The sequence below is a fragment of the Globicephala melas genome, chromosome 4 (assembly GCF_963455315.2).
Source record: "Globicephala melas chromosome 4, mGloMel1.2, whole genome shotgun sequence".
NCBI classification, from domain to species: domain Eukaryota; kingdom Metazoa; phylum Chordata; class Mammalia; order Artiodactyla; family Delphinidae; genus Globicephala; species Globicephala melas.
In genome coordinates, this window is record NC_083317.1 from 80381975 (window position 1) to 80407295 (window position 25321).

General features: G+C 40.8%; 2 protein-coding genes and 4 non-coding genes across 7 annotated transcripts; 1 reads left to right on the forward strand and 5 right to left on the reverse strand.

Annotated features, from left to right (window-relative positions):
* Positions 1–5538: 5538 nt before the first annotated feature.
* Positions 5539–19776, forward strand: RFC4 (replication factor C subunit 4). Its single transcript, XM_030861172.2, has 11 exons — positions 5539–5793; positions 7157–7299; positions 9038–9116; positions 12573–12652; positions 14540–14659; positions 16312–16455; positions 16745–16865; positions 17408–17533; positions 18483–18563; positions 18636–18752; positions 18834–19776. Exons 2-11 carry the CDS (start codon positions 7169–7171, stop codon positions 18927–18929), a joined length of 1095 nt encoding a protein of 364 aa, XP_030717032.1. The 5' UTR covers positions 5539–5793; positions 7157–7168; the 3' UTR covers positions 18930–19776.
* Positions 18981–25279, reverse strand: EIF4A2 (eukaryotic translation initiation factor 4A2). 2 transcript variants are annotated; one of them, XM_030861142.2, is made up of 11 exons: positions 25166–25279; positions 24305–24350; positions 24089–24221; positions 23657–23796; positions 22746–22914; positions 22534–22643; positions 22141–22284; positions 21684–21821; positions 21349–21438; positions 21050–21129; positions 18981–19771 (listed from the first exon to the last, which is right to left on the reverse strand). In XM_030861142.2, exons 1-11 carry the CDS (start codon positions 25192–25194, stop codon positions 19627–19629), a joined length of 1224 nt encoding a protein of 407 aa, XP_030717002.1. In that variant the 5' UTR covers positions 25195–25279; the 3' UTR covers positions 18981–19626. The 2 variants fall into 2 exon arrangements, with proteins under 2 accessions (XP_030717002.1, XP_030716991.1); XM_030861131.3 differs by having other exon boundaries at positions 24305–24353; positions 25166–25255.
* On the reverse strand, positions 21183–21322 carry LOC115857667 (small nucleolar RNA SNORA4). The gene has a single exon (XR_004041332.1). It is a non-coding gene; the product is annotated as a small nucleolar RNA SNORA4 (small nucleolar RNA).
* On the reverse strand, positions 21503–21634 carry LOC115857650 (small nucleolar RNA SNORA63). The gene has a single exon (XR_004041326.1). It is a non-coding gene; the product is annotated as a small nucleolar RNA SNORA63 (small nucleolar RNA).
* Positions 21913–22091, reverse strand: LOC115857723 (small nucleolar RNA SNORA81). The gene has a single exon (XR_004041357.1). It is a non-coding gene; the product is annotated as a small nucleolar RNA SNORA81 (small nucleolar RNA).
* On the reverse strand, positions 23898–23966 carry LOC115857734 (small nucleolar RNA SNORD2). Its single transcript, XR_004041365.1, has one exon. It is a non-coding gene; the product is annotated as a small nucleolar RNA SNORD2 (small nucleolar RNA).
* Positions 25280–25321: the final 42 nt, after the last annotated feature.

A 25321-nucleotide genomic window follows, 5' to 3' on the forward strand; every position in this document is an offset into this window, starting at 1 on the left:
AAGGATGGAAAATAATACATTTATCAGACTGATGGCCATATGCTATATATTTAAGGCCATTTTAACCTGATCTAGCAAAGATACCATATCTAGCTCACAGCTGTAATTGGGAGACTACTACTTGGTTGACTTTATGGTAACCCACTGCTATCCTCCAGGATATATCTAGTTTTTATAGCGGCCATACTGATGAATAGAAAAGGTGTGTGATGAGAACCACCACTCCTGCCGACTCTGGTGTTTAAGTGGGAGTGGGGTGGCACTTATATTAGCCATATACTTCATATGGTATTGTTTTTGATTTACCATCTTGGCTGGGGAGGGTAAGGGGATTTCAAAGGCTTCTACTTGGTTTTCGCTACTAGCCCGTACTGCACAGGACAAGGAACCAATGTGGTTATTGCCAGTACCTAAGTATGGCTAGTCCAGTTATTCCTTTGAGAACCAAGGAAATGATCAGTGAGTGAGTCCGTGGAGCCAGTGGCCTACCATGAGCCAGACCTGAGTCCAAACTCCATTTACTACCTGACCCCTTATCCACCCATTCCAACAAGGGAGTTATGAGGATGCTTTGGGTCCCTGCATTCCTCAACTCACACCTTGTATCCAACTGTCCTTGAAAGGATTTTGTATCCTTCTTCCCCCCCCCCCCCCCCCCCCCAGTGTATAGTCTCATGAATAAATGGCTCTGGGCAAGGACTTAAGAAGTCTCTGCTCAGGTTGCTGAAATTCCGCCTCCGTATGCAAGTGGTGTAGCAAATCTCGGAGACAGAGTTTTGGGTGAAGTAGAAAGAAATAGCTTTATTGCTTTGCCAGGCAAAGGGGGCCACAATGGACTAATGCCCTCAGAACTGTGTGTCCCACCCTGGAGGGGATAGTGAGGAGTCTCATAGTGTTCAAGAAGCAGGGCGTGATCAGCTCGTGGACATTCTGCTGATTGGTTGGAGGTGAAGTATTTGGGAGTCAACGTCAACCTCTCTCCAACCGGTCTGGGGTCTACGTGCTTGTGGGCAGCATACAGTTAACTTCTTCCACCTGATAGGGGTTTCAGTATCTGCAAAACAGCTCAAAGGACATGGCTCAGAATATTATCTATAGTCCTTAAGGAAGAACTAAAGGTCCTTGACTTTGTTTAATGGCTAAAGTATTATTATTTTGTCTTGCTTGACTGTTTTCCTTTCTTTCTGCATTTCCTCACTTCTCTGATTAAATTTATTCTTTAACTAAAGTTTTTCTGCAGGCAAAATGCAGGCGGAGGACACGAGTGGGGGTCTATTCTGGGAAGGCCTCATACGGTCCCGCTCAGTTACATGCATGCCATGATTCATAAGGACCTAGTTTCTCCATCAGTCAGTGGAATTTGGGTCAGAGAACTGGCTCAGGTCTGGAAACTTAGAAAGTGATCATGACTTTTTATTATCGTGGCTGCATTCAGCCTCCTTGCTTTGGTTGTATAGACTGAGCAATAGTCTCATTTGCTGCCCATCTGTCATGTCCCTTGGGATGTGGTGCTGTATCAACCACCTCCCGAGCTCTCTGTGAGTCAGACCTCCGTGACTGCCTCTGACCTCGCCACTCATGATGACAATTGCACCTATCTTGTTTTTGAGAGTTAAGCATTGCCATCTGGCCTCTGTTATTTTGGAAGTCTGTTGTCTCCATTGCTATCAGAAAATCCTGCTCTGTCCCAGCATCTGCTACCAGCAGCCTTGGCCTACAGAGGACAGCCCACCACTGAGCTGGAGGCCTCCTCATCAGCACGATCCTTATCGCTTTGGACAAGAACACTGTATCCCAAGAACTGAGCTGGCTAGTGGTTTTTTGGCCTTACGTAGTATATCCTACTTCTGTGAGTCTTTTGACTTCTTCCGCCAGTGTTTACCACTGTAGTTCTGGCATTTCTACCTATTTAGTGTGGGCTATTTCTTTTTCCAAGCTTCCAAGGGCCCACCAAATACTATTACCTGGGGTCTTTGCCAAGCTATTAAATCCTGTGTTGTAGGTTTATCCCCCTTTTCCAACTGTGTATTCTGTTCCTCTTCATCCAGCGCAGTCCCATATATGCTCTCCTGCTTTGCCAGTTCACGCTGCAGTCCTGCAGCTCTTCCATATAGTCCTCTTCTACCTTGAGCCATCACAGCATTTCCCCAGGTGGGCTACCTTGTGACTTAATCCTGGCTATCATTCTGGTGGTTGCGAGTGGAAAGTGGAATAGATGGTTGGGGGTAAGGGCAGACGTGTACAAGGCGGAAGCCTCTACGTCATCAAGCATATACATACATCCCCAAGAGCCTAGCATCAGCCTCTAACAGGGAAGAAGGAGCTACTTCTGTAGATCAAAAACATTCAGGGAAATAGGGAAATTTAAGATTTTCAAATACATCAACCCAGGTGACTTCATTTCAGGTATCAGCATCCCATTTTTCTCCCAGTCAGGGCCTTGACCTTAGTGTGGCAGACTTGGTGAGGCTGAGAATTTAAACTTCTCTGGAACTCTGATACTCCTAAAATTTAGTTTTTTTGGTCCAGCCCCAGAATTTTTTGCCCTCTGGCTGCAGGATATGTGAATCATTTTATAAGCTGTCAAATAGATCCTCTGGCTTTCACACTTGGGCTGAAATTGGCAATTAATCACTGTCAGTCTTTCATTTAATAAATTAACGAGCCCCGCCTCCCCCAGTGGCCATCCAACTCCAAAGTTCTTATAATTGCTTTTCCCTAAAACATCTGGGATTTACCCTCTGTTAGTACATTCCCTTCCACTGGCATCCCATTTTGCCATACCATTCCAGGGGCTATCAGTCCCCACTGTCACCAGAGATGGGGTTCTCATTACCAGAAGGCTGGTAGGTGATCCAACTTCAAAATTTCATCTTAGAATCTTTTTCTAGGACTACTTTTTGTAGCAACCATATGGGTTGAATTCCTTAGGAAAACAGAGTCTGAGATTTTGAGATTCACATGTAGGTTTTTAATTAAGTGGTACTCTAGAGACCAACACCTGAGAGGGGTCAGGGAAGCAGGACTGGGCAGAGGTTGTACTGTGATGCAAGTGCACAGAGATCTGGGACAATCCATGAGTTGTGCCACATAAGGCGAAATGGCTTAGCCTTTATAACTCTCCTAGATTTGTCCTTGGAGGTGGACTGCCCCAAGGAGGAAGAGTGACTTTGGGCAAAGTGGCTGTGTTTGGCTGAGGACAGTTGCTAGAGAGGACTCAGCTGAGAGCTGTCAGCTGTTGACACTCAAAGCAGCTATGGGAGTGAGTGTCTCAGTCCTGAAAGGTGGCACACCATAGCATCCACTACACCTGCATTTCCTGATTTTAAAAATGACACGGCCATCCACTATCTAGTTCTTCCCACTCCTGACAGCAATCTTAATTTCCATCCAAGTCTTTTCCTTTTCTAATGGACCCATAAATCATAATCCAGGTACAGTACTGTCTTGGCAACATACTAAGTAGAGTTGTACTCAACTTTTGAAAGCCCTCTTTTAACACTGAAAAACGTCACAAATTTCCACATTATCGTACCATAATAGTAACTAAATGAATATCCATTAAAAAATAATAAAAGCTATTATAAATTTAGAAACTGGTGAGCACCCATGTATAATACAAAAAAAGTTATGTATTTATATAATGACATTTCTTGTTCTGGTGACAGAGACAGTACTTGGTGCACACATAAACTCACGAAATACCTGGATTAGGATGCTACTATAGTTGTGTTCAAGAATGGAACGGCCAGCTGAATGGAACGGCAGGTGGAGGCCGAAATGCAGCCCAACCTCTAATCACCAAGACTTTCACCCCATCGTAGGGCTGACTGTACTGAAGGAACGTGGGACTTTTTCTAAACCAGTTGCCCTAACAGGCTACCATTCAGGTCTCTTTTTTTCTACTTAGGATAAAGGCACCTCTATGCCAGCCTTGGACCCGCCTCGTGACTAAGTACAAGCCTCCACTCCAGAGCCAGACAGTCCTAGATGTGGATTCTGGCTTTGCTGCTTACTTGCTGTTAACCTTATCCATCTAAGGCTGAGTCTCCTTTGTAAAATGGGATTATATCTCCCTCTGTGTGGTTGTGGTGTTCAGGTAGCAAATGAATGCCACCTACCTTCACAGATCTTTGTTTTTATCAACCTTATTTAGGTATAATTTACATAAAATGTACAAACATTAAATGTACGTTGTGATGAGTTTTGACAATGTAAACCAGTGACCAGATAGGTAAACTGTGTGCTTTTTATACTGTCCAGAGATTGTACCAGGCCCTGCCTGTGGGAGTTACAAAGTAAAACAAAGCACCCTTAATCTGGTTAACCCCTGGATTAGGTTAGGCCTGGGATGTATATATTCAGAGCCCCTACTTCCTCTGCATAACAAGTCACACTGTCACTCTCCTGAGGGCAAGACCTTACAGCTTGTTCTCTGCCGTATCCCCAGCACCTCGCAGTGTAGGTATGGGCACTCCATAAGCATTTGTTGAAAGACAAATGAACATGTAAAGTTAACAGTGAGTGTCATGATGAGTATGTGCCAAATAAAAGTCATTCATCCGGAGAAGCCCCAGATCAACCCTGTGGGTTAGGGTAATTAGTAAAGGTCTGCAGCGAAGGCAGCATTTCAAAAGGCTCAGATTTCAATAACATTTAGGAAAACTCCAGAGTTAAGACAAGCAGTGGGTAAAGATTAAAAGGGTGGCCTCAAACACTTGCCTAGAGCACACATTGCATGTACCCTGGTGGCGTTAACATTATCAATCTTGTAACTTTTATTGAGCGTCTGCACCACCAAATCTCTGGGCAGGGCCCTGGGATTAGCTGACCATAGCTGCGCGGCAAGGCCCTCCCTCTCACCAACGGGCAGACACTAATAGAGATATAAGCCACATGCACCCAAAAGGGCAAGGAAAGGCATCTTCTTCCGACGTCTCCGCCCTTAAAGCACACACGGTTTGCTCCGCGACGACCAAGCCGGAGGGAGAGGGCGGGGATCTTCACGGCGCCCTCTTCTGGCGAAGGATAGACTCCACCCTCCCCAATCCCCGCCCTTCTTTGGGGTGAAGCAGGTTGCAGGCCGAATTGTGTCGCCGCAGAAATGTCAGTGACATGCCCATGACTGCCAATGAATTACAGGTTCTGCAGGCTCGTACCTACAAAAGAGAGTGGACCTCCACGATTCGAGGCCCACAAGCCCCTCCTCAACCGCCCTAGCGGGTCAGGGCTCCCGGAGCCCTCCCCGCCCCCGTCCGCTGAGCAGGCGGGTCTTCGGCCTCAGCCTCTCCTACAGACGGCAGCTCTCAAGTTCCCTTGCCCCGCAGCCTCTAGTCGGAGGGCTACGTCGGGACAGGATGGAGCTTTATTTACACCTCCGGACTCATTCCCATCCAGCCCCAGCATCCCCGAGAGTCCGCGTGTCTCAGCTTAAACACCACAGAATAGGAGGATACGGCTCCCTTAAGGTGGGGCGCGCGCAGCAGGCCGGAAGTGACGTTTGACGTGCGGCGTGTTCCCGCCCTCCCTTTCGCCGCTGTTCGGTGGCGGGAACTCAGGCTGCTTGCTGACGGCGGCTACCGTAAGGGTTTCCCCCCGCCATTCTGGCGGCTCGGGGCTTCCTGGGCCTGAGAGTCTCCGCTTGGGGAACGGGGCTAAGACTTCGCGACCACCTCGTCCTTTCCCTGCTGCGGAAACCTCAGGAACGAGCCGGTGGCGTCCTAGCTCTCAAGACGTGCAGCTAAAAGGCCCAGGCAGTGCCGGGGGACACACGCGGGGAGCCGGGGAGAACAGGTGACCAGCTAGAGAAATTGCGAGGACTGCCTTCGCTTTCCTCTACTCCTGTGCCCTCGATGCCCCTGTGATGTCTTCCACCTCTTGCGCACTCCTTGGTCTACGGGTGGCTCAGTCTAGCATCGTTCAGAGCCCTGCTTTGGGCGGTATTACTGTTTGGCAGCCTGTGGTAGGGACTGAGTAATCCAATAACGTTAAAAACCTTAGTTGTTTACAGATGTTAACAATTTATTTTATTGATTATACCCATATGCCAAGCACAGAGCTGTGTGTTTGCACGATTCTTTTATTTGACCCGGTTGCCTTATGAAATGGGCCTTAGCTCATTTACAGAAGGCGAAACTGAGTCTGATAAGTGGTAATTCAGTCACCAAATCTTATGGAGCATCTATTCTGTGCCAGGCACTGGAGACACAGCAGTGAAAAAAATAGAATTGCCATTAATGCTGGGGATTTTCAGACAAACTATCCATAAAAACAGCCTTTTGCTGCCTGCAGAACGTTTACCTGAATGTTAATAGTGCTTATCTTCTGGGTGAGATTCTGAATTTTTAAAACTCCTCATGCTTTTCCAAATTGTTTTGGTTTCTTCAAATGAGCATGCTATGAGAAAAACAGCTGTTTCCATTTTAACAACAGTGTCTCGCCTCCCCCCCCCCCCGCCCCCGCCTTCCCCTCCCCACAAAAGCTTCTGTCTGAAGGCAGGCACGGGCTCTGCCCATAAAATAGGCTCTCCAGTGGCGCTTTAGGCCCAGGAGAAGTGGAGGTTCTCATTTTTGGTCCCAGTACTCCTCCTAATTGCTGAGTTCATTCCAGGGTCTGAGCTAGAGTTAGGCCCATGACTGAAGAGACTGTTGAGACCCATGTACAGTTTGGCCATTAATGCCATCATAGTTATCAAAAAGTTTGTTAAAGTTATAGAACTTTGTTCTATAAGCCCCTCACTATAAGTAGATTTGTAAAAAATACTTATTTATAGATTTTGGCTGTGCCGGGTCTTAGTTGCGGCACACAGGATCTTCGTTGCAGCACACAGGATCTTTAGCTTGTGGCATGCATGTGGGATCGAATTCCCCGACCAGGGTTCAAACCCGGGCCCCCTGCATTGGGAGCTCTGAGTCTTACCCACTGTGCCATCAGGGAAGTCCCTATAAGTAGATTTTAAGTTCCTTCAGCACTTTGGCCTTTTTTCTGTCCCTGCAGTCCTCAGTAGAATGCATTCAAAGGATGCTAGGTCATGGGGTGATGTCCTTCATTTAATATTTTTTGAATGTCTTTGCACAAGGTTAAGTGTGCTTTCAGGCTGTACTTCCTCATGATGGTTTCAAAAGAGCTTTTCCTTTTCTGTCTTGCACCTGGTCAGGGTGAAGTAACCATGCAGGCATTTCTAAAAGGCACATCTATCAGCAGTAAACCACCATTGACTAAGGATCGAGGAGTAGCTGCCACTGCCAGAAGTAGTGGAGAGAACAAGAAAGCTAAACCTGTTCCGTGGGTGGAAAAATAGTAAGAATGCTTTTGTTTTTGTTGAAATAGTTAATAAATTATCTCTCTGACCAGTTTTGATCACTTTTTTTTTTTAATTTAAGAGGAGGATGATTTGCCTTGTTTAAATGTTGCCTTAAAAGTCACCCAATTATATAAGTCATAGAACCTTGGAACTGAAATGTACCTTAGAATAATCTAGTTGAATTCACGTATTTTCTGAATGAACTACAGCCTTCTCTGTAACTCAGGTCTACGATTTTTGGGGCTATGATACAGCAGTGAAGAAAACAGTTTCTATAAGCTCTTAGGAGTTCGACTTAAGTCCAAATAATCTGTTCCTCTTTTCATTACTGATAGCTGAAAATTGTTGAGTTTTTGTTTATACATTTTTGGCAAAAACAGCACCTGAAGTGGCTCTTTTTTTTTTTTTTTTTTTTCCGGTACGCGGGCCTCTCACTGCTGTGGCCTCTCCTGTTGCGGAGCACAGGCTCCGGACACGCAGGCTCAGCGGCCAATGGCTCACGGGCCCAGCCGCTCCGTGGCACGTGGGATCTTCCCAGACCGGGGCACGAACCCACATCCCTTGCATCGGCAGGCAGACTCCCATCCACTGCGCCACCAGGGAAGCCCCTGAAGTGGCTCAAATTTCAGTCAGCTAAGTGATATTATAACAAGTAGTTGGAACCCCTGGTGTACCCTCAGTTATTACCAAAGGATTACAGATTACTTATAAGGCAAGTAAGGCCCTCATAAGTTTTGTTTGGCACCAACAATGCTTTTAAAAATTGGAAATTTCACATAAAAGTCTAGAAACTTTTCATTAAATAAATTAGATAAGGGGAAAAATCTAGATTTACAGACTCAGGAGACTAGGCAGCACTAGATGCAAGTTCTCACCTGAAAACACTTAGATGGATGTGTGTACTACTCATTTTGGAAAGGTCATATATTCCTCACTTCACCATAGTCCCTACTAGTGTCTCTTGTCTTACACTCGAATTCTTCACTCTTGTTATCTGCCTGGACTCTGCAGGTATTTTAATATGAAACCCTGGTTTATAATATACACTGGTTTTCCAAGATAACATTATCTGACATAAAATATCTGCCCAGCGTTGGCCTGATTAGTTAGAAAAGTATAAATCAAAGAAAAACTTTTGTTTAGTTAGCTAAGCACAGAGCCTGACTTAGGGTTGGGAGTATAACTTCGTTTAACATCATTAGTTAACAATGTAAGACAAAAATTACACTCCATATTGGTTAAGCTTGTTATTTTGTTAACCCTCAATGAAGTGAATAGGTATGCATTTTTTGTGCAGTTAGGTGATAGGAGAAATTGGTATTAACCCATTAACAACATAGTAACATATATGTAACTTTGTTACCTATCTTGAGGTTGCTAAATAGGTCTCCCTTTTCAGTTTAGGGGCACGTTGTCAAAACGTAATATTACTTTCTAGGCAAATGTTCATTTTACATTTTGAACCAGTTGGCATTTGTGATGTTGTAAAATCCTTTTGCATAGTTTTTATAAGCACAACAGATATAAGCAATGCACCTGGAAAAGTGAAAAATTACTTCATTCCTCAGTATATATTTGCATAAAGTAAATATAGATGGGGTTTCCACATCCAATTATGAAAGTTTCTCATTTCATACTGATATGAGAGAGTTATCATTGATATTTTAGCAAAAGGAGAGACTTCTGTGGCTACTATAATACACTGAATAACTTCTCTCTCTCTTTTTTCTCCAGTCGCCCAAAATATGTGGATGAAGTTGCTTTCCAGGAAGAAGTGGTTGCAGTGCTAAAAAAGTCTTTAGAAGGAGCTGATGTGAGTAGCAGATGCTGTCTAAAGTCATTGGGAGATTTAATTTGTTCACCCTCTTCCTTTATAGCCTCCGGCCCCCTTTAAATACTATCCTGTATATACAGTAGGCCCTTGATTACTATTTGTACAATGGATGATTAGTTCAACAAATATTTGTTGAGCATCTCCTTTTCTGTTCTATGGCATTGTTATATGGTACTCAAGTGGAGATCATTGAGCAAGACAGGCTAGGTCCCTTTGCTCGTGAGCTTTTATTTTGGTGGGAAGAGACACAGAAGAATAAACACGTAAGCAAAATAAATTATAGAATTATAGATAATGATATAGGCACTATAAGGGAGAGTCAAAGATTCTTTGACCGTATGATTGCTCACCTAATTTTAGGATTTGGTTTGAACTACAATACAAAAAAAATTGAGTCTTTAGTTCTGCTTATGGCATCATGTCCCCTGCTGTGATATGTGGGATAAAATGTCATTGAGTGACTTGCATTTTAGATTAATTCAGAGACAAACCATATGAAGAATTAGCAATTTAAAATTGTATATGATAAAGTGTTTTAAGAACTTAGTGGAAGAAGGGAAGCAGTTGCAGGTGAAAGTGGGATGTGGTTTTTACTTTATTCCCAAGATTTTCTTCCCTCCTCTCAACCTGGCTGCTTTGAATTAGAGGTTCCTTGGTTTTTGCTGCCATTGGTCTCTTCCTGGAATTACACTGCAACAGTATATATTTTGAAAGAAGTTATATTTATAAAACTGTTGAAAATCTTTTTCTTTACCAGTATTTTTTTGATTTGATCCAAGTATCTTTAGCTTTTAATTTTATAATAGTATATAATTTAAATTGCATGGTAATATTTACACAGATTGCAGGACATGATGTATTTTTTTTTTTTTTTTCGGTATGCGTGCCTCTCACTGTTGTGGCCTCTCCCATTGCGGAGCACAGGCTCCGGACGCGCAGGCTCAGCGGCCATGGCTCACGGGCCCAGCCGCTCCGCGGCATGTGGGATCTTCCCGGACCGGGGCACGAACCCGTGTCCCCTGCATCGGCAGGCGGACTCTCAACCACTGCGCCACCAGGGAAGCCCCATGATGTATTTTAATTGCTGGGATTCTCAACTCTTTTGGCAAATGTAGTGGGATTATGATCCAGTTCTTTATACCATCTAATTTATGAGGCTGAACTAAGAACTTTCTTCTTTATCCACTTGTTTAATGATTTGTTTCTTTTCAGACTTAAGTTTTTTGAAACTTAAAGTTGAAGTAATTTTTTTAACTCTAAAGAGTAAAGGAAAAAATTCATTCCTTCATTTATATTAAAGGGTTTTACAGTAGAATTATAAGAGATTTTTCAGAAATCAATTTTTAGAACTGCTAGTCCATGTACAGTTCTTAAATGCATATATATATATATATATATATATATATATATATATATATACATCAGACTGTTACATAATGTAGGGTTTAGTAATTTAACCATGTTTTAAAGGATTTAAATTATTGTAATAGTTGACTGGATGAATCATTACAACTACTGAGGTAGTTGGATCAAAATAACAGTTACAACCTTAAAAATGAAGACGCCTAGGAGGTTTTGCTTTTGCTTTTGTTTTTAAATAGTGAATCTCATAGTTTGTATCTTAAGCTGTATGTTACCAGTGTAACAGTAATAGTCTTTTAACTAATACATTTATATGTTGGTTTATTTACTTGGTGCATACTGAGTACTGTAGGAGATGCTGAGAATATAGATGTGAATAGAACAAATAAGGTTCTTGACCTTCTCAAGCTTCTCATATAGTGAGGTGAATGGGTATTTTGCAATTAAACCTAACAGTTACATAAATAACAATAAATAATTGCAAATTACATCAAGTGCAACAAAGACCAGTGAGAGAATAACAGAGGAAACCCTCTTTAGATTGGGAGGTCAGGGAAAGCTTCTGACTTGTAATGCAGTAGGAGTTGCCAGACAGAAGAATGGAGTCAGACCCCAGCTCATGGGGGACAGCATATGTGCAGGCCAGAAAGTGCTTAGCTGTTGAAGGCCATTGTAAGTTGGAACTTAGAAAGTGTGAGAGGTGGTGAGCAGATCATGGACATCCTTGTAGGTTATGGTAAGCAGGGTGATTTTTTTTGTCTGTTTTGTTTTTCTAAGTGGAGTATGAATACAGTGAATAGCTTTAAGTAGCAAGCAGAGTGGCATCTGATTTGGGTGAAGAATGAATGGCTGGGAGCGGGGAAGGTTAGGCAAGAGTGGAAGCAAATAAACTATACTGCTTAGTTTCCTATGTGCAGTGATTTCTGTACATGAAAGAAATGTATAGTTTCATGGAGAAAGACAAATATATATCACTTATATTCGGAATCTAAAAGAAAATGATACAAATGAACTTATTTACAAAACAGAATTAGTGAACAAACTTAATTGTTACCGGGGGGAAGCGGTGGTGGAGGGATAGATTGGGAGTTTAGGGTTGACATGTACACATTGCTATATTTAAAATAGATAACCAACAAGGACCTGCTATATAGCATAGGGAACTCTGCTCAATACTCTGTAATAACCTAAATGGGAAAAGAATTTGAAAAAGAATAGATATATGTATAACTGAATCACTCTGCTGTATACCTGAAACACACAACATTGTAAATCAGCTGTACTCCAATATGAAATAAAATTAAAAGAAAAAAAGAATGTACAGTTTAATTACAGTGCTCATTAGAATTTAGTACATTTGTTAATCTGTACCACAGATCAGTTGCCTATTTGATAGGCACCAAGCCAGCTAGACTTAAGGTATAAAAGAAGATAACTAGTTATTTAATCTTATCCTGTCTTCCACTGATGAAATCTCCCTGATACATGCGGGTATCCCTACAGGCAGGGTATGTAATCATGATGTGGACCACGGCCTGGCACTTAAAAGATGCTTGTTTTGTTGTAATATTTCTGTTCTTGGAACTTTAGCTCATGCAAAGCCCCAGTATGCCATTTTCATTCCTTTTTCCTCAGTATTGGCCAAATCCAATTTGGTCTGTGTTCCTTTTGAAGCAACTGACATCTTTATAAAATATAACATCTTGCCCAGTCCTGAGCCTAGGTGTGGGACAGGGAACTGACAGAAGCCTAGTATTCCCTTTAGAAATAAGAGGTTTTTAATTCCAGCTTTGAAAATCCCACCTAAGTATTAGATTAGGTGTAGAACAATCATAAATATTGATTCAGCTTAAGATATTAGAAAGATCTCTTAGGGAAAAATGATGGTGTTTGTGAAAAAGCAGGATTTAGTACTGTTATTACTATGATACCAGTTACATTAAGAAATCCTTGTATTCAGATATATATGCCCTATTAGGGAAGTCATTGCACTGTTCCATAGACATTTTCAGTCACTTTCACCTATTTGTGCCAGAATACAATTTTTAAAAAAATAAAATTTAACTTCTACAGCTCCCTAATCTCTTGTTTTACGGCCCACCTGGAACTGGAAAAACATCCACTATTTTGGCAGCAGCTAGGGAACTCTTTGGGTAAGTTGAAATCTCTCTCTCTCTCTCTCTTTTTTAAAGACTTGACGCTAAGAATCTCTGGTACTGCTTTTCATTCTCTAAAACTTTGCATTTGGTTTTTCTGAGGTTGTTGGGTTTATTTTTGTTCTGAATTTTTTAATAATCCAGCTGACCCATTTCCAGTTCCTCCCCTCCAATAAATTAGCTTGCCTGTATCTTTTGTAACTTTTATTCTGAACCGTGTTCAAATGTTTGAGTGTACTACAAGGAGCCTTGTGATTTTTTTCATCACTTTAGCTCTTTCATTATGATTTTGGAAACCAGAAGACCCTATCTCCAGTCATGCTGATAGTTTCATGACTTTTAGTGGTCGTGTTCACATCTGTCATAGAATTTGCTATTTGATGCTACTGATGCGCACCACCCCTTCTTGAGTTCCTTCTTGCTCTGGACTTGCCAGGGCCTGCCTCTCGAGTGGCTGGGCCAGCTCCTTGCCCTCAAGTATCCTGAGTATAAGAATGTGTGGTAGTTGAGGCAGTATGATTCCAGGTACAGCAGAAAATCTCTATGAGCCACCTTCTTATTCAGTCCTAGACTGACTGTCTCAGCTTAGCCGACTGTTGTAGTAGAGGAGCCCTTTACCTAAGGTTAAAAGACACGTATCAGCCATGTCTGATATCTATGCAACATGCACCAACATAACAAAGTCTATCTTTAATTAATCCAGAATTTTAATATCAGGCATATGACCTAAGGGTACATCTGAAATCCTACACATGAAGATAATTAGATGCCTCTGAAACCACCAAATATATAAGGATAATCAGTTCTGTTGAAATGTGAAGGAGGACAAAAGGGGAAGCTGCTCTGAACTGAGGATTTTATTTGACAGCAACTTTCATTTTCCCAAGGAAATTTTAAGAGAGCTTTTTTGATTATTCTACAACTCAGTCAGTTAGATCCAGTCTGAATCATCCTTAGCGATGTAGTCATCATGAAACTGTTAAGTATAGTTTATTATTGGTTGTTCTACAGTAGGTTAGTCCAAATTATATAACTTGTAAAATATATTTTTTTAAATGTTTGTCTTGATAGACCTAAAAGGACTTAACTATAAATTCCACATTTAATAGTATATGTGGTTTTAAAATAGAAAATACATGCACAGAGCTTTCTAGATGTTTATGCCCATAGAAAAATGCGTAGGGTATCATGCTATTTAGGAAAAATAAAGACGAAATCCCAACTCTTTTTTCTATTAAAAAAAATATACACATATATATAGAAAAATAACTAGAAGGAAGTCTTCAAAACAGGGTTTGGCAGTGTGTGCCAGGTATTTTTATTTTCTTTTGTGTTCTCAGATTTCCTACAGTTACTTTTAATTTTTTTTAAAAAACTCACTTAAAAATTAACTGTTCATTTTTGATCCAGTAATTTTCCTTACAGCAAACTACTTTATGGAAATAATTCAAAATATGCTACATTGCAGCATTATTTAAAATTGTAACATATTTAAAACTATCTAAATGTCTAATAACAGAAATATGTTAAGTAAATTAAATGATGGTACAATCTTAGGTTAGAAAGTTATATAGCTATTAAAATGGTTTTTACAGTGTTTATCATGACATGGCAAGATGCTTATGATACAGTCCAAAGTGGAAAATTGACTTAAAATTTAGTACATTATCATCTATTTTTTTAAATGCATGGAAAAAAGCCAGAATGTTAACTGTATGCCTTTGCAAAAGAGAAAATACAGAATGAATTGTATACCTTCTATTCATATTGTTTACTAGGTGTATTTTAAACTATTGAAAAATGTACAAATGTTAAAATATGGTATAAACCTGGGTTACTTATATGCTCTATGATGTTTCATAATTTTTTTTCATTTTGACATAGGCCTGAACTTTTTCGATTAAGAGTTCTTGAGTTAAATGCATCTGATGAACGTGGAATACAAGTAGTTAGAGAGAAAGTGAAGAATTTTGCCCAATTAACTGTGACAGGAAGCCGTTCAGAGTAAGTAAGCTCACCTTCCCTTCTCTATGCCATGTCATTGTATTTGTTTAAAAAACATGTTTCTGCCAGATTTTCAACTTCTTTTTCATGTTAGATTGTATTTTTATCTAAATTATTTAAACCTAGAAATGACCTTTCCATTATAGTAACTAATTTTAAGTTATTTAGCTGTCAAGGGGTTTTAATCGATATTTGTCTAAGGAGTATTTATTAATCAAATGTGATGGTTTGGTTGTACACTCATAATAAAAATCCTGATTTTTGCTATTATGTTATTTTTTTAAAGTCCTATCATATATCTTAAGCTTCAGTGTATATTTCATAGTTGGTGACAATGTAAAACCTTGTCCAAACTGGGACACATTGAGTGAAAAAGGAGTTGTTACTAATAATAATTCAATAGGGGTGTTTACGCAACTGTGTATATTCCTTAGGTTGCAAAGTTCCAAGGTTAAATTTTTGGTACCTGGCATATATTTAAATTTATATCAGAGCACACTTAGGAATTTGTAGAAAGTGAATAACACAATTTTTGATATCCACCTTGGATTGACAATGTATATAAATCACATACATGATAAGGGACTTAGATCAAGAATAAAGAACCCTTACAGGGCTTCCCTGGTGGCGCAGTGGTTGAGAGTCCGCCTGCTGATGCAGGGGACACGGGTTCGTGCCCCGGTCCGGGAGGATCCCACATGCTGCGGAGCGGCTGGGCCCGTGAGCCATGGCCGCTGAGCCTGCGCGTCCGGAGCCTGTGCTCCGCAACGGGAGAGGCCACGACAGTGAGAGGCCCGCGTACCGCCAAAAAAAAAAAAGAAAAGAAAAGAACCCTTACAACTCAATAATAAAAAGACAACCCAATTTAAAAATGGGCAAAGGATCTGAATAGACATTACTCTAAGGAAAATACACAAATGGTCAATAAGCATATCAAAACATGCTCATCAACATCATGAGCCATTAGAGAAATGCAAATCAAACCCATGATGAAATATCACTTTACACCCACTAGGATGGCTGTAATCAAAAAGACAGAAAATAACAAGTATCAGCAAGGATGTGGAGAAATTGGAACCCTTATACATTGCTGGTTGGAATGTAAAATGGTGCAGCCATCTTGAAAACAGTTTGGCAGTTCTCCTATGAGTTACCATATGACCCAGCAATTCCAGTCCTAGAATATATACTGACAAGAAATGAAAACATATACACATATACACAAATGTTCATATCAGCATTATTCACAGTAGTCAAAACATGGAAACAACCCAGTATCCATCAACTAAAGAATGGATGAATGAAACGTAGTATATCCATCCATTTGCCATAGTATTTGACAATAAAAAGAAATGAAGTAATGATGTACAACATGGATGAACCTCGAAAACATTAAGCGAAAGAAGCCAATCACAAAAGACAATGTATTAAGTTGACAACATGTGGTTCTATTTATATGAAGTGTCCAGAATAGACAAATCTGTGGAAACAGAAAGTAGAGATTCCTGATTGCCTATGGCTGGGACAGTTGGGAGAGAAAAAAATGACTCCTAAGGGTCACAGGGTTTCCTTTTGGGGTGATGAGAATGTTCCAAAATTAGATTGTGATAATGATGTGTGAATTATAACTCCTTTGTGTTTCTCTGAATCAGTGGGAAGCCATGTCCTCCTTTTAAAATTGTGATCCTGGATGAAGCAGATTCTATGACCTCAGCTGCTCAGGCAGCTTTAAGACGTACCATGGAGAAAGAGTCTAAAACCACCCGATTCTGCCTCATCTGTAACTATGTCAGTCGGTATGTGTAATGCCCTCAAGGTGGATGCAAGGCAGCCTTATTCTGATAGACCCAAATAGGGAGAGAAAAAATTTAAATGTTTCAAGGCTACATTAGTTTCTCCATCACGTCTTTTTTTTTTTTTAACATCTTTATTGGGGTAAAATTGCTTTACAAAGGTGTTAGTTTTTGCTTTGTAACAAAGTGAATCAGTTATCTCCATCAAATCTTGATTTGTTCTTGACAAAAATGAGTTCTTCTGGGGAGTTTCTTCTTTAGCCGCTGATTTGTTTTTTCCAATATTTTACAGAATAATTGAACCTCTGACCTCTAGATGTTCTAAATTCCGCTTCAAACCTCTGTCAGATAAAATTCAAGAGCAGCGATTACTAGACATCGCTGATAAAGAACATATCAAAATTAGCAATGAGGTAATCACTGTTATTACTATTGTAAATTACTAATTCCTTTGATGAATGCCTATGAAGAGGCACTTCCTGAAAGTCAAATTTGTGTTGCTTCAATTTCTGATGCCGATTCTTCAGGCAAAGTTAAGCTAAATAAACAATGTCTAGGAATTACTGGTTCAGCCTTTCTGTTGCTACTAGAAGTTTATTATCTGTCAATACTTCAGAAACTGAAAGCTGAGGCAGATTTCATGTTAGGATGCAAATTCTGCGACAGCCAATCTCTGCATGACAGCGTACTCCACTTGTCATTATACCCATACTCCACTGCAAGGACTAATTTGGTATGATGAAATTCTGGCAGTAATAGAATGTATAGGCCCTTATTCATTATAACAGAACTTAACTGTAATTTGAATTCTCCTTGCTGTATGTAATCATGGCTGTCTCCATGAATTCTGCCGCTATAGAACTGACATTTCTTCAAAAATGGAAATAGATTTTGTTTTTCCCCCAGTACATCCTTAATTGGCCATTAACAGGTTAAAGAACTTTTTTCTCTTCAGGGACTAGCTCATCTTGTTAAAGTGTCAGAAGGAGACTTAAGGAAAGCCATTACATTTCTTCAAAGTGCTACTCGATTAACAGGTGGAAAGGAGGTCACAGAAAAGGTGATCACAGACATTGCTGGGGTAAGAGCACTGGATATTCTGAAATTTTTAGTTTGCTTTTTTGTGGCTTTTAGAAAATTTTTAATTTTTATATATATATGGAGTGCTTATTATGTGCTTAGTCCCATTCAGGCTGCTGTAACAAATGCCATAGGCTGAGTGGCTTATAAACAAAAATCAGTTCCAGAGGCTGGGAATCCAAGATCAAGGTGCCCACAGATTGAGTGCCTGAGGACACACTTCCTAGTTGAGTAGACTCCTAGTTCACGGATGGCCTTTAGCTCTCTGCACCATCCTGTGGCAAAAAGCAGCTTTCTGAGCTTTTTAGGAGCACTAATCCCATTCATGAGGGTTCCACTCTCCTATCACCTGCCAAAGGTGCCACCTCCAAATACATTAGGGATTTTTAACATGAATTTTGAGGGAATATAAACATTTGTACCATTCTGGGAGTTAGCAGAATGCTGCAGGCAGGCAGGGATACGGCAGATATCAGACATCTAACAGATGTCAGATATGTTAACAGATATCCCTTTTCTTATAAAGGAAAAAGGGTCATATCCAACTTATAATTAAATCATTAAAGCAATTCTCTTGTGCCACACCCTTGTCTTCAGGTTTCATTTTGTATTGTAATGAAACATAAACCAACCCATCTCTGCATTTTGTTAGTGGCATCTTAGAAACAGGATGTTTCCAGAGTTTGTTTCAGGTCCAGTAGCTTTCTCCATCACCTGTCTGGAGACCAGATGAGCATAAGGGTTGAAGCTGACCCTTTGTCAGTTCTTTGCCCTCCCAACTCCGTATGTATGGATTCAGTATCAGGTAGCAGTTCCACGCTTGAAGTGGCACATGTCCTAGCATAGAAAACCAGGGAGTTTGCACAGGCTTGGCAGAGAAACAAGTCAACCATCTTTACCCAGAAACTTTATGCTTTATTTTTAATTAATTCATTCTTTAATTATTTTAGGTAATACCAGCTGAAACAATTGATGGAGTATTTGCTGCATGTCAGAGTGGCTCTTTTGACAAACTAGAAGCTGTGGTAAAGGTAAAGACACTTTACTAAACTGGTGGGGAGGGATGGAAATCATACCAAAATCATTTTCTTTTTCTGCTACAGGACTTAATAGATGAGGGTCATGCAGCAACTCAGCTTGTAAATCAACTTCATGATGGGGTTGTAGAAAATGAGAACCTTTCTGATAAACAGAAATCTGTTATTACAGAAAAACTTGCTGTAAGTAGGCATCTTCTACATTTCAGCACAGCATACACACCTGAAAGGGAAATTACTTACTCATCTTTCATTTTCTTGTAGGAAGTTGATAAATGTTTAGCAGATGGTGCTGATGAACATCTACAGCTGATCGGCCTCTGCGCAACTGTCATGCAGCAGTTAACTCAGAATTGTTAAAACATATTCAGCATGTATTTTTGTGAACAATTTAAAATAAAATGACTAAAGCACCTTTAAAGTGAATATACAATTTATTTAACATTCAAACTTCATTAAGACATGTGCAATATGGCAATTTTACTGGGGTAAACGTTTAACCCTATCTAGGATGATTGCTTGCTGGGGCTTAGCAACAGGGTCCAGTTCACACTTAGCACTAATTAAATACTTTATTGAATAAATATAATACCAAACAAAATGCATTCAAATGCTTTCTAAAAAAATCAATTTTAAGGGCCTTTCTATTCAGGCTAATGACAAACACAATAAAGGTAGATATGCTAGTTTAACATAATTGGCTGATTTTATACAGCACTTATATCTTTTAGTCCACAAGTATATTATTAAATGATAGAGAACATCTAATACAACCATTTCTACAGAACTAGGAAATAAATTTCTAAGAAAGAAAGATTTTACAGACCCCATCTTTTATACCCACCCCAACAGTCTAACTCTAAAGAGGATAAAGCCAACGACTTTCCTCACAAGAGCTCACGACTAATGTCGCTTTGCTATCAAAATCTGTATTTCTGATCCGTTATGAGCATTGAGACAAGATTCAAATATTCCCAAAGAAAGAAGCACAATGCACGTTGTGATCGCCTATTCAGCAACAGCGAGCACTGCATTCCAAACTATCTCATCCCAGGAATTAAATAAGGTCAGCCACATTCATTGGCATTTCCTCCACTGTAGTATTGTAGAAAGTCTCAATGTCACGAAGAATCCTCTTGTCTTCTTCAGTAACAAAGTTTATAGCCACACCTTTCCTCCCAAATCGACCCCCTCTGCCAATTCTGTGTAAGAAAAAGAAATCAGCAATTAGAATATACTACTTCACATGCTGCATGAACTACTGAACATGATGATCCACTTGTTAACCAGCAGCTGCTGTTTACTTATCAAGGTTATAGTTCGTGCTTCTAATTGGAGCACTAGCTGCTAATCAATATCTAGAGAAAAAAATCTTCCTTTGCAGTTAGTGCCAAAAGGATTCAAGGCTTGTCTGGCTGCAAAATGAGATTTTATCAAGTATCTTGAGCATTATTTTTTTTTTTTTTTAAAGCAGATGACAGTATTGTGTTTGGGGTAGTGAATTTAAAGCCCATACCAAAGTGGGCCAGCCAAGAGCAGATGTCAGCCTGGGACAGATGTAAAACACCAGGGATAAAACAAAAAGAACAGTTATGTAATCCATTTCGACGCACTTCTGGAACTGTAAACTGCAAATACAAATGCTGCAAGGTTAACTATTGTCTAAAACTTACAACTTTTTCCAGTGGGAAAACAAATATTTGGTATGGTGACCCAAACTTATCACTGCTTTTTTGCTCAGTTTCACACGTTATAACTGAAATTACTCAAACGTGTTTACCTCCAAAAACAGCTTTCTAACCTTCCTGATAGAAACCAGACAATACAAACCACCTAATAGGCTAGTATGCAAAATGCCTTGGCTGGAGCATCTTAAAATATCAAATAATCATGACAAAAGAAAAACAAATATAAATACCGACTCGCTCTTTATTCAAACAGTGTGCTGTTTCGCTTATGATTCCACGTCCTAAATTACGTCAACGCCGTTTCTGAGCGCCATCTCGTCATCAACTGCTGCTATCGACCCCTGTATTTTTTAAAAAGTCTTTTTTTACATCATATAACAAAGTACAATTCAATTTACTTAGGGATAAAGCCACTATAACTAAACCAGGGACTGCTCAAATTGCTACCAGATGACACCAAGAAAATCCCAACTATAGAGGAATCACCAAGAAAGCGCATGGACACGGACACGAGCATCACTAAAAAATACAGCTCAAAAATAAGCTAAGACCAACCGATCTAAAACAACCTCATCTGTATGTACAGAGTCCACAATTTGGGCAACATTCACAACTGTTTTCCCACTGTGTATGACCAATCTTCCCAAGTACAATTTTAATTACACCCTACCAAGTTACTATGTCATATTACTCAATTCCCTGATTTGAGGTTACCTTTCAGACAAATCAGTCAGTAGAAAAGCAAAATATGAATTTTACCAGTACAGTAAAGTCAAGATGCCATCTACTTACCTGTGAATATAGTTTTCACGATTGGTAGGTAGATCATAGTTTATAACCAATGACACTTGTTGCACATCAATCCCACGAGCCTGAAATACAATGACGATGTTCAAATTCTAATTGAAATACTAGACACCTATGTAATGTAGGCCACAAAATAGTAATGAACTATACTAAGTGGTATAGCTCACTGTGGAGTGTGGTCTTTTCTTTATTCTCCCAAATAGCCTAGAATTGGTAAAGGTTATTAAAAAACCTTCCCCCCAAACAAACTTTTGGTGAATTAAAAAGAGCAGTGAAAGACTTACCAACAAGTCAGTAGTGATCAGAACACGGCTTGACCCTGATCGGAATTCCCTCATGATAACATCTCTTTCCTTCTGGTCCATGTCACCATGCTGCAAAGGAACAAACCTATTAATTCAAGAATCACCAATCAAATCAACATTTAACCTTATCAACATGTATGAGACCAAGCGTCCCTGGCTGCTACAGGGGTACAGCAGACAGGTATAGTTAAGAAACAACTTTATTTTGAGCAGGGGGAACGACAACACAGCACTTAGCAGCTATATTGTAGTCTAAATCCTGCTTTAATGAAGGTAGACTTAAGTTACCATTACTAGGTTAGAATACCTCTTACCAGAGCAGAAACTGTGAAATCCCTGGCATGCATTTTCTCAGTGAGCCAGTCCACCTTACGCCTTGTATTGAGAAAAATAACAGCCTGTGTAATCGTCAGTGTCTCATACAAGTCACAAAGTGTATCCAACTTCCATTCCTACAGTATTTCAAAGAGAAAGTTAACAGTAATTAACATGATTGTTTCCAACTTACATTCATTAGAAACTCATTATTAGATTGGTCTAAAGACATATTGCACCAAATCTTAAGACAAAGGACATTGGACATTAAGAAAGAGGTCCACCCCAGTCTTTTACAACCTAGTGCAGTTACTCTTCTTCTTGTGTGTACTCTGCTAGCATTATTACAAAAACCAAGATGTGATCCTAGTTTCTGTAATTTTAGCACAGTGCTTATTCAAGAAGGTAAAAAAAAAACCTGGCTACATTTTTATGTTTGACAATTAGACAAATTACCTCTCTTTCAACATTAATATAAAACTGTTTAATTCCTTCAAGGGTCAATTCTTCCTTTTTCACCAGAATTCGAATGGGATCTCTCATGAATTTTTTGGTCACTTCCAACACATCCGTTGGCATTGTGGCAGAAAGCAACACCACCTTAAAAAAAAAAATTCATTATGCTGTCACACGTCACACAAGTAGTTAGCACAACTTGGCACAATACTCGACGTAAAAAAATCTTTGAGACCAAGCATCTCTGTCTGAGCATGGAATTGTGAGAGTCATGCATCAGTTGCTTTTGCTTTCAGGGGGAATGACAACAGAACACTTCAGTTATGTTGTAATAATACCTGCATTAAACCTAACCTCCAGCTATTTTAAGAGTGGGAGTGAAATAAAGCTCACCTGAATACTTGTATTTAATTTTTGGAAAATCTCATAGATTTGATCCTTAAACCCTCGGCTCAGCATTTCATCTGCTTCATCCAAAACAAACATTTTGATCCATTTTGGAGCTGTTTAAAATAAAGTCATACTATCATCTCTAGGTTTACAGGCATGCTATTTACTTTATTTATAATAGTAAAACCAAACTATATTCGACAAGCAATACTTACAAAGGTATCTTCTGTTTAACATATCAAACACTCGCCCTGGTGTACCAACAACAATATGTGGTGCTTCAGCCTGAAGTTTTTGCATTTCATTTCGAACATTGGTTCCACCAATGCAGGCATGACAAGTTGCTCCCATATAGTCTCCAAGTGCCAGAATTACCTTTTGGATCTGAAAGCCAAAACCCTGATTATTATCCAGCAGAATTACTAGTTCTGTGACTTAACTTCCAAAGCATAATGGCAAATATCTGGTCTACAAACAGCTTTAATGCATGCAGAGCACTTAACTACTTCCGAGCTTAAAATGCAGACCAATCTAAATGCCTCAAGATAAACTTCCCTGAAAACATCTTGTGCCTTGTCAAACTTGAGATCCTGTTGCCCCAGGTACCAGCTACGTAACTAAAAACATTTCCTACTGTTATTCTTCATTGTGTATTGAAGTGTAAACCATGGTAAAACAATAATTTTTCCCGTAGCACTGCGACGTAATCTTGGCTTTAATAAACCCTACAGATGTATTAGCAAGGTTTTACTTCAAACCAATATGGCAGTGAGCTCTGAAAACACAGCATGCAACAGATACATCACAAACTACTAAGACAGTCAAATAACATGTCACTGTAGTTTTCATGTTGCACAACTGCATTCAAACTTGAAAATGAGAACAGGTCTAGTCCACCCTGAACAAAAACTTGTTTCTCAATCTGTTACACAACCCTGCAAAAACCATACCTGCACACCCAGTTCCCGTTTGACTGTTTAGCTTTCAACAGAAACTCCCTGCATGCACACAGTTAAAAGGAGGGCTCTGTAGGACAAATTTATACTAAGCTTTAAATTCTTCACAATTGTGAAACCTGAAACCTGTACAACACGCAAGCAGTTTTTTTGAACTACACTATCAATACCTGTTGAGCCAGTTCTCTGGTGGGGGCCAATACTAGTGCTTGGGTCTCCTTGAACTCAATCTCCAACTGTTGCAGGATGGAAATAGCAAATGTGGCTGTCTTGCCAGTACCTGACTGAGCTTGAGCAATCACATCATACCCTAAAAAAAGTAGGATACACATTTACCGATCCCACATCAAACCGCCACTTCTAGTTTACACCACGTATTCCATTTGGAACACGAATTATGCCCAAATAATCAAGTGATCAGCAATGAGTATTCTCTTCATTTCAGGTCAGTCCCGAAAGATGATTGCCATCATTTCACTTTAAGGAATACAAATAGGTGCTAGTCCCCCAGAAGATAATTTTCCCATATTAAAGAGAAAAAGGTGCAGGTCCTAGGCAGAACAGGGAATTCATTTTTAAGAAGCGCCAACGAGTTCTTTTACCTTTAATACACGGGATAATAGCTCTCTGCTGAATAGCTGATGGCTTCTCAAAACCATAAGCATAGATGCCTCGAAGAAGAGACTCCTTTAAATTCATATCATCAAAGTTATCAACAATCTCATTCCAGTTACTCTGAAAAGTTAAAAAAAAAAAAGGAATAAACGGATGAACAAACTCACCTTTCCAATGTTCCAAATTCCACACCCATTTCTTACCTCGATGACACCATCGGGCTCCATTCCCTCGGGGCCGCCATGTTCTCTGCTGACAAAAATACTGCTGTTAGGAGAACGTCCCTTCCCCAAACCCCTGCAACTGCACACTGAGGGGAAGAGAAGCCCTTTCTCATCCGGTCGCTCTCCCCCGCACGTGTACACTTCCCAAACGAGCAAAGGCAGCTGGTGCCGCAGGGCACACGATGTACTGCGCGGCCGCTCAAAGGTTAGGAACCGGGGACGCCCGGAAAGGCCCCACGGACGCCGGCCCTTCCCCCCAGGCCTGAGCGCCAGGCGCTCCCCTCTCGGCAGTGCACCGTCTCGCGAGAGCTCCACGCGCCGAGCTCCGCCCCTAACAATGCGCAAGCCGTAGTGATTGACGCGGGCCTAGGCCCGGCGAGGCCTTGCCAACGGCTCGCCGGGGCCCCTTTGCCGGCCCGGCCCCATCCGGCCTCCGGCCGCCGCTGCCGTCCTGCCCCCACCCAACCTACTGCCTAGCGCTCCCAAACCGCGCCGCTGGCCGCGAATAGAGCTTTAGACAGCCCAGTTACACCGTACCGACTGCGGACTGCGCCACGGCTGCCAATAAATGCCGGGCTCCGTATGGGCAGGGGAAACGGCCGTGATTTCAAGGCGTCTTCGGGAAAACACACTCTTTCACCACCTCGTTTTCTTACCCGTCTCCCCACAATCCGGGCCCTACCTATCATGGAAGCTTCTCGACAAAACACAGGAGTACTGTACCCCAAAGCCACGCCTATGAACCCGGGGTTCCCTGCCTCCTCTCCATCTATTACAACCTCCTCCAGCGCTTTAGGACCTGTGCCACAGAGCACCACCACCACCGAGGAAGCGGCATACCTGTTATAATCCGCGGAGCTACCAGACATGATCCGAGGAACCACTCAGTGCCTCACTGGAAAGGCAGAAGGGCCGCACCGCCCGTTTTTTATAGGCTCGCGGCCGGGACCCGTTTTCTGCGGAGGAATTTTCCCGTCGTTCTTCGACCAGCCACAA

Excerpts from the sequence above, each read along its gene's own strand:
- RFC4 (XM_030861172.2), top strand. The coding sequence starts at position 7,169 with ATGCAGGCATTTCTAAAAGGCACATCTATCAGCAGTAAACCACCATTG. Across the intron at positions 17,534-18,482 it reads TGATCACAGACATTGCTGGG|GTAATACCAGCTGAAACAAT; the intron begins GTAAGAGCACTG and ends TAATTATTTTAG. Across the intron at positions 18,564-18,635 it reads AACTAGAAGCTGTGGTAAAG|GACTTAATAGATGAGGGTCA; the intron begins GTAAAGACACTT and ends TTTCTGCTACAG.
- EIF4A2 (XM_030861131.3), bottom strand. The coding sequence starts at position 25,194 with ATGTCTGGTAGCTCCGCGGATTATAACAG. Across the intron at positions 23,797-24,088 it reads TATTATCCCGTGTATTAAAG|GGTATGATGTGATTGCTCAA; the intron begins GTAAAAGAACTC and ends TACTTTTTTTAG. Across the intron at positions 22,915-23,656 it reads CCAGAGAACTGGCTCAACAG|ATCCAAAAGGTAATTCTGGC; the intron begins GTATTGATAGTG and ends TTTGGCTTTCAG.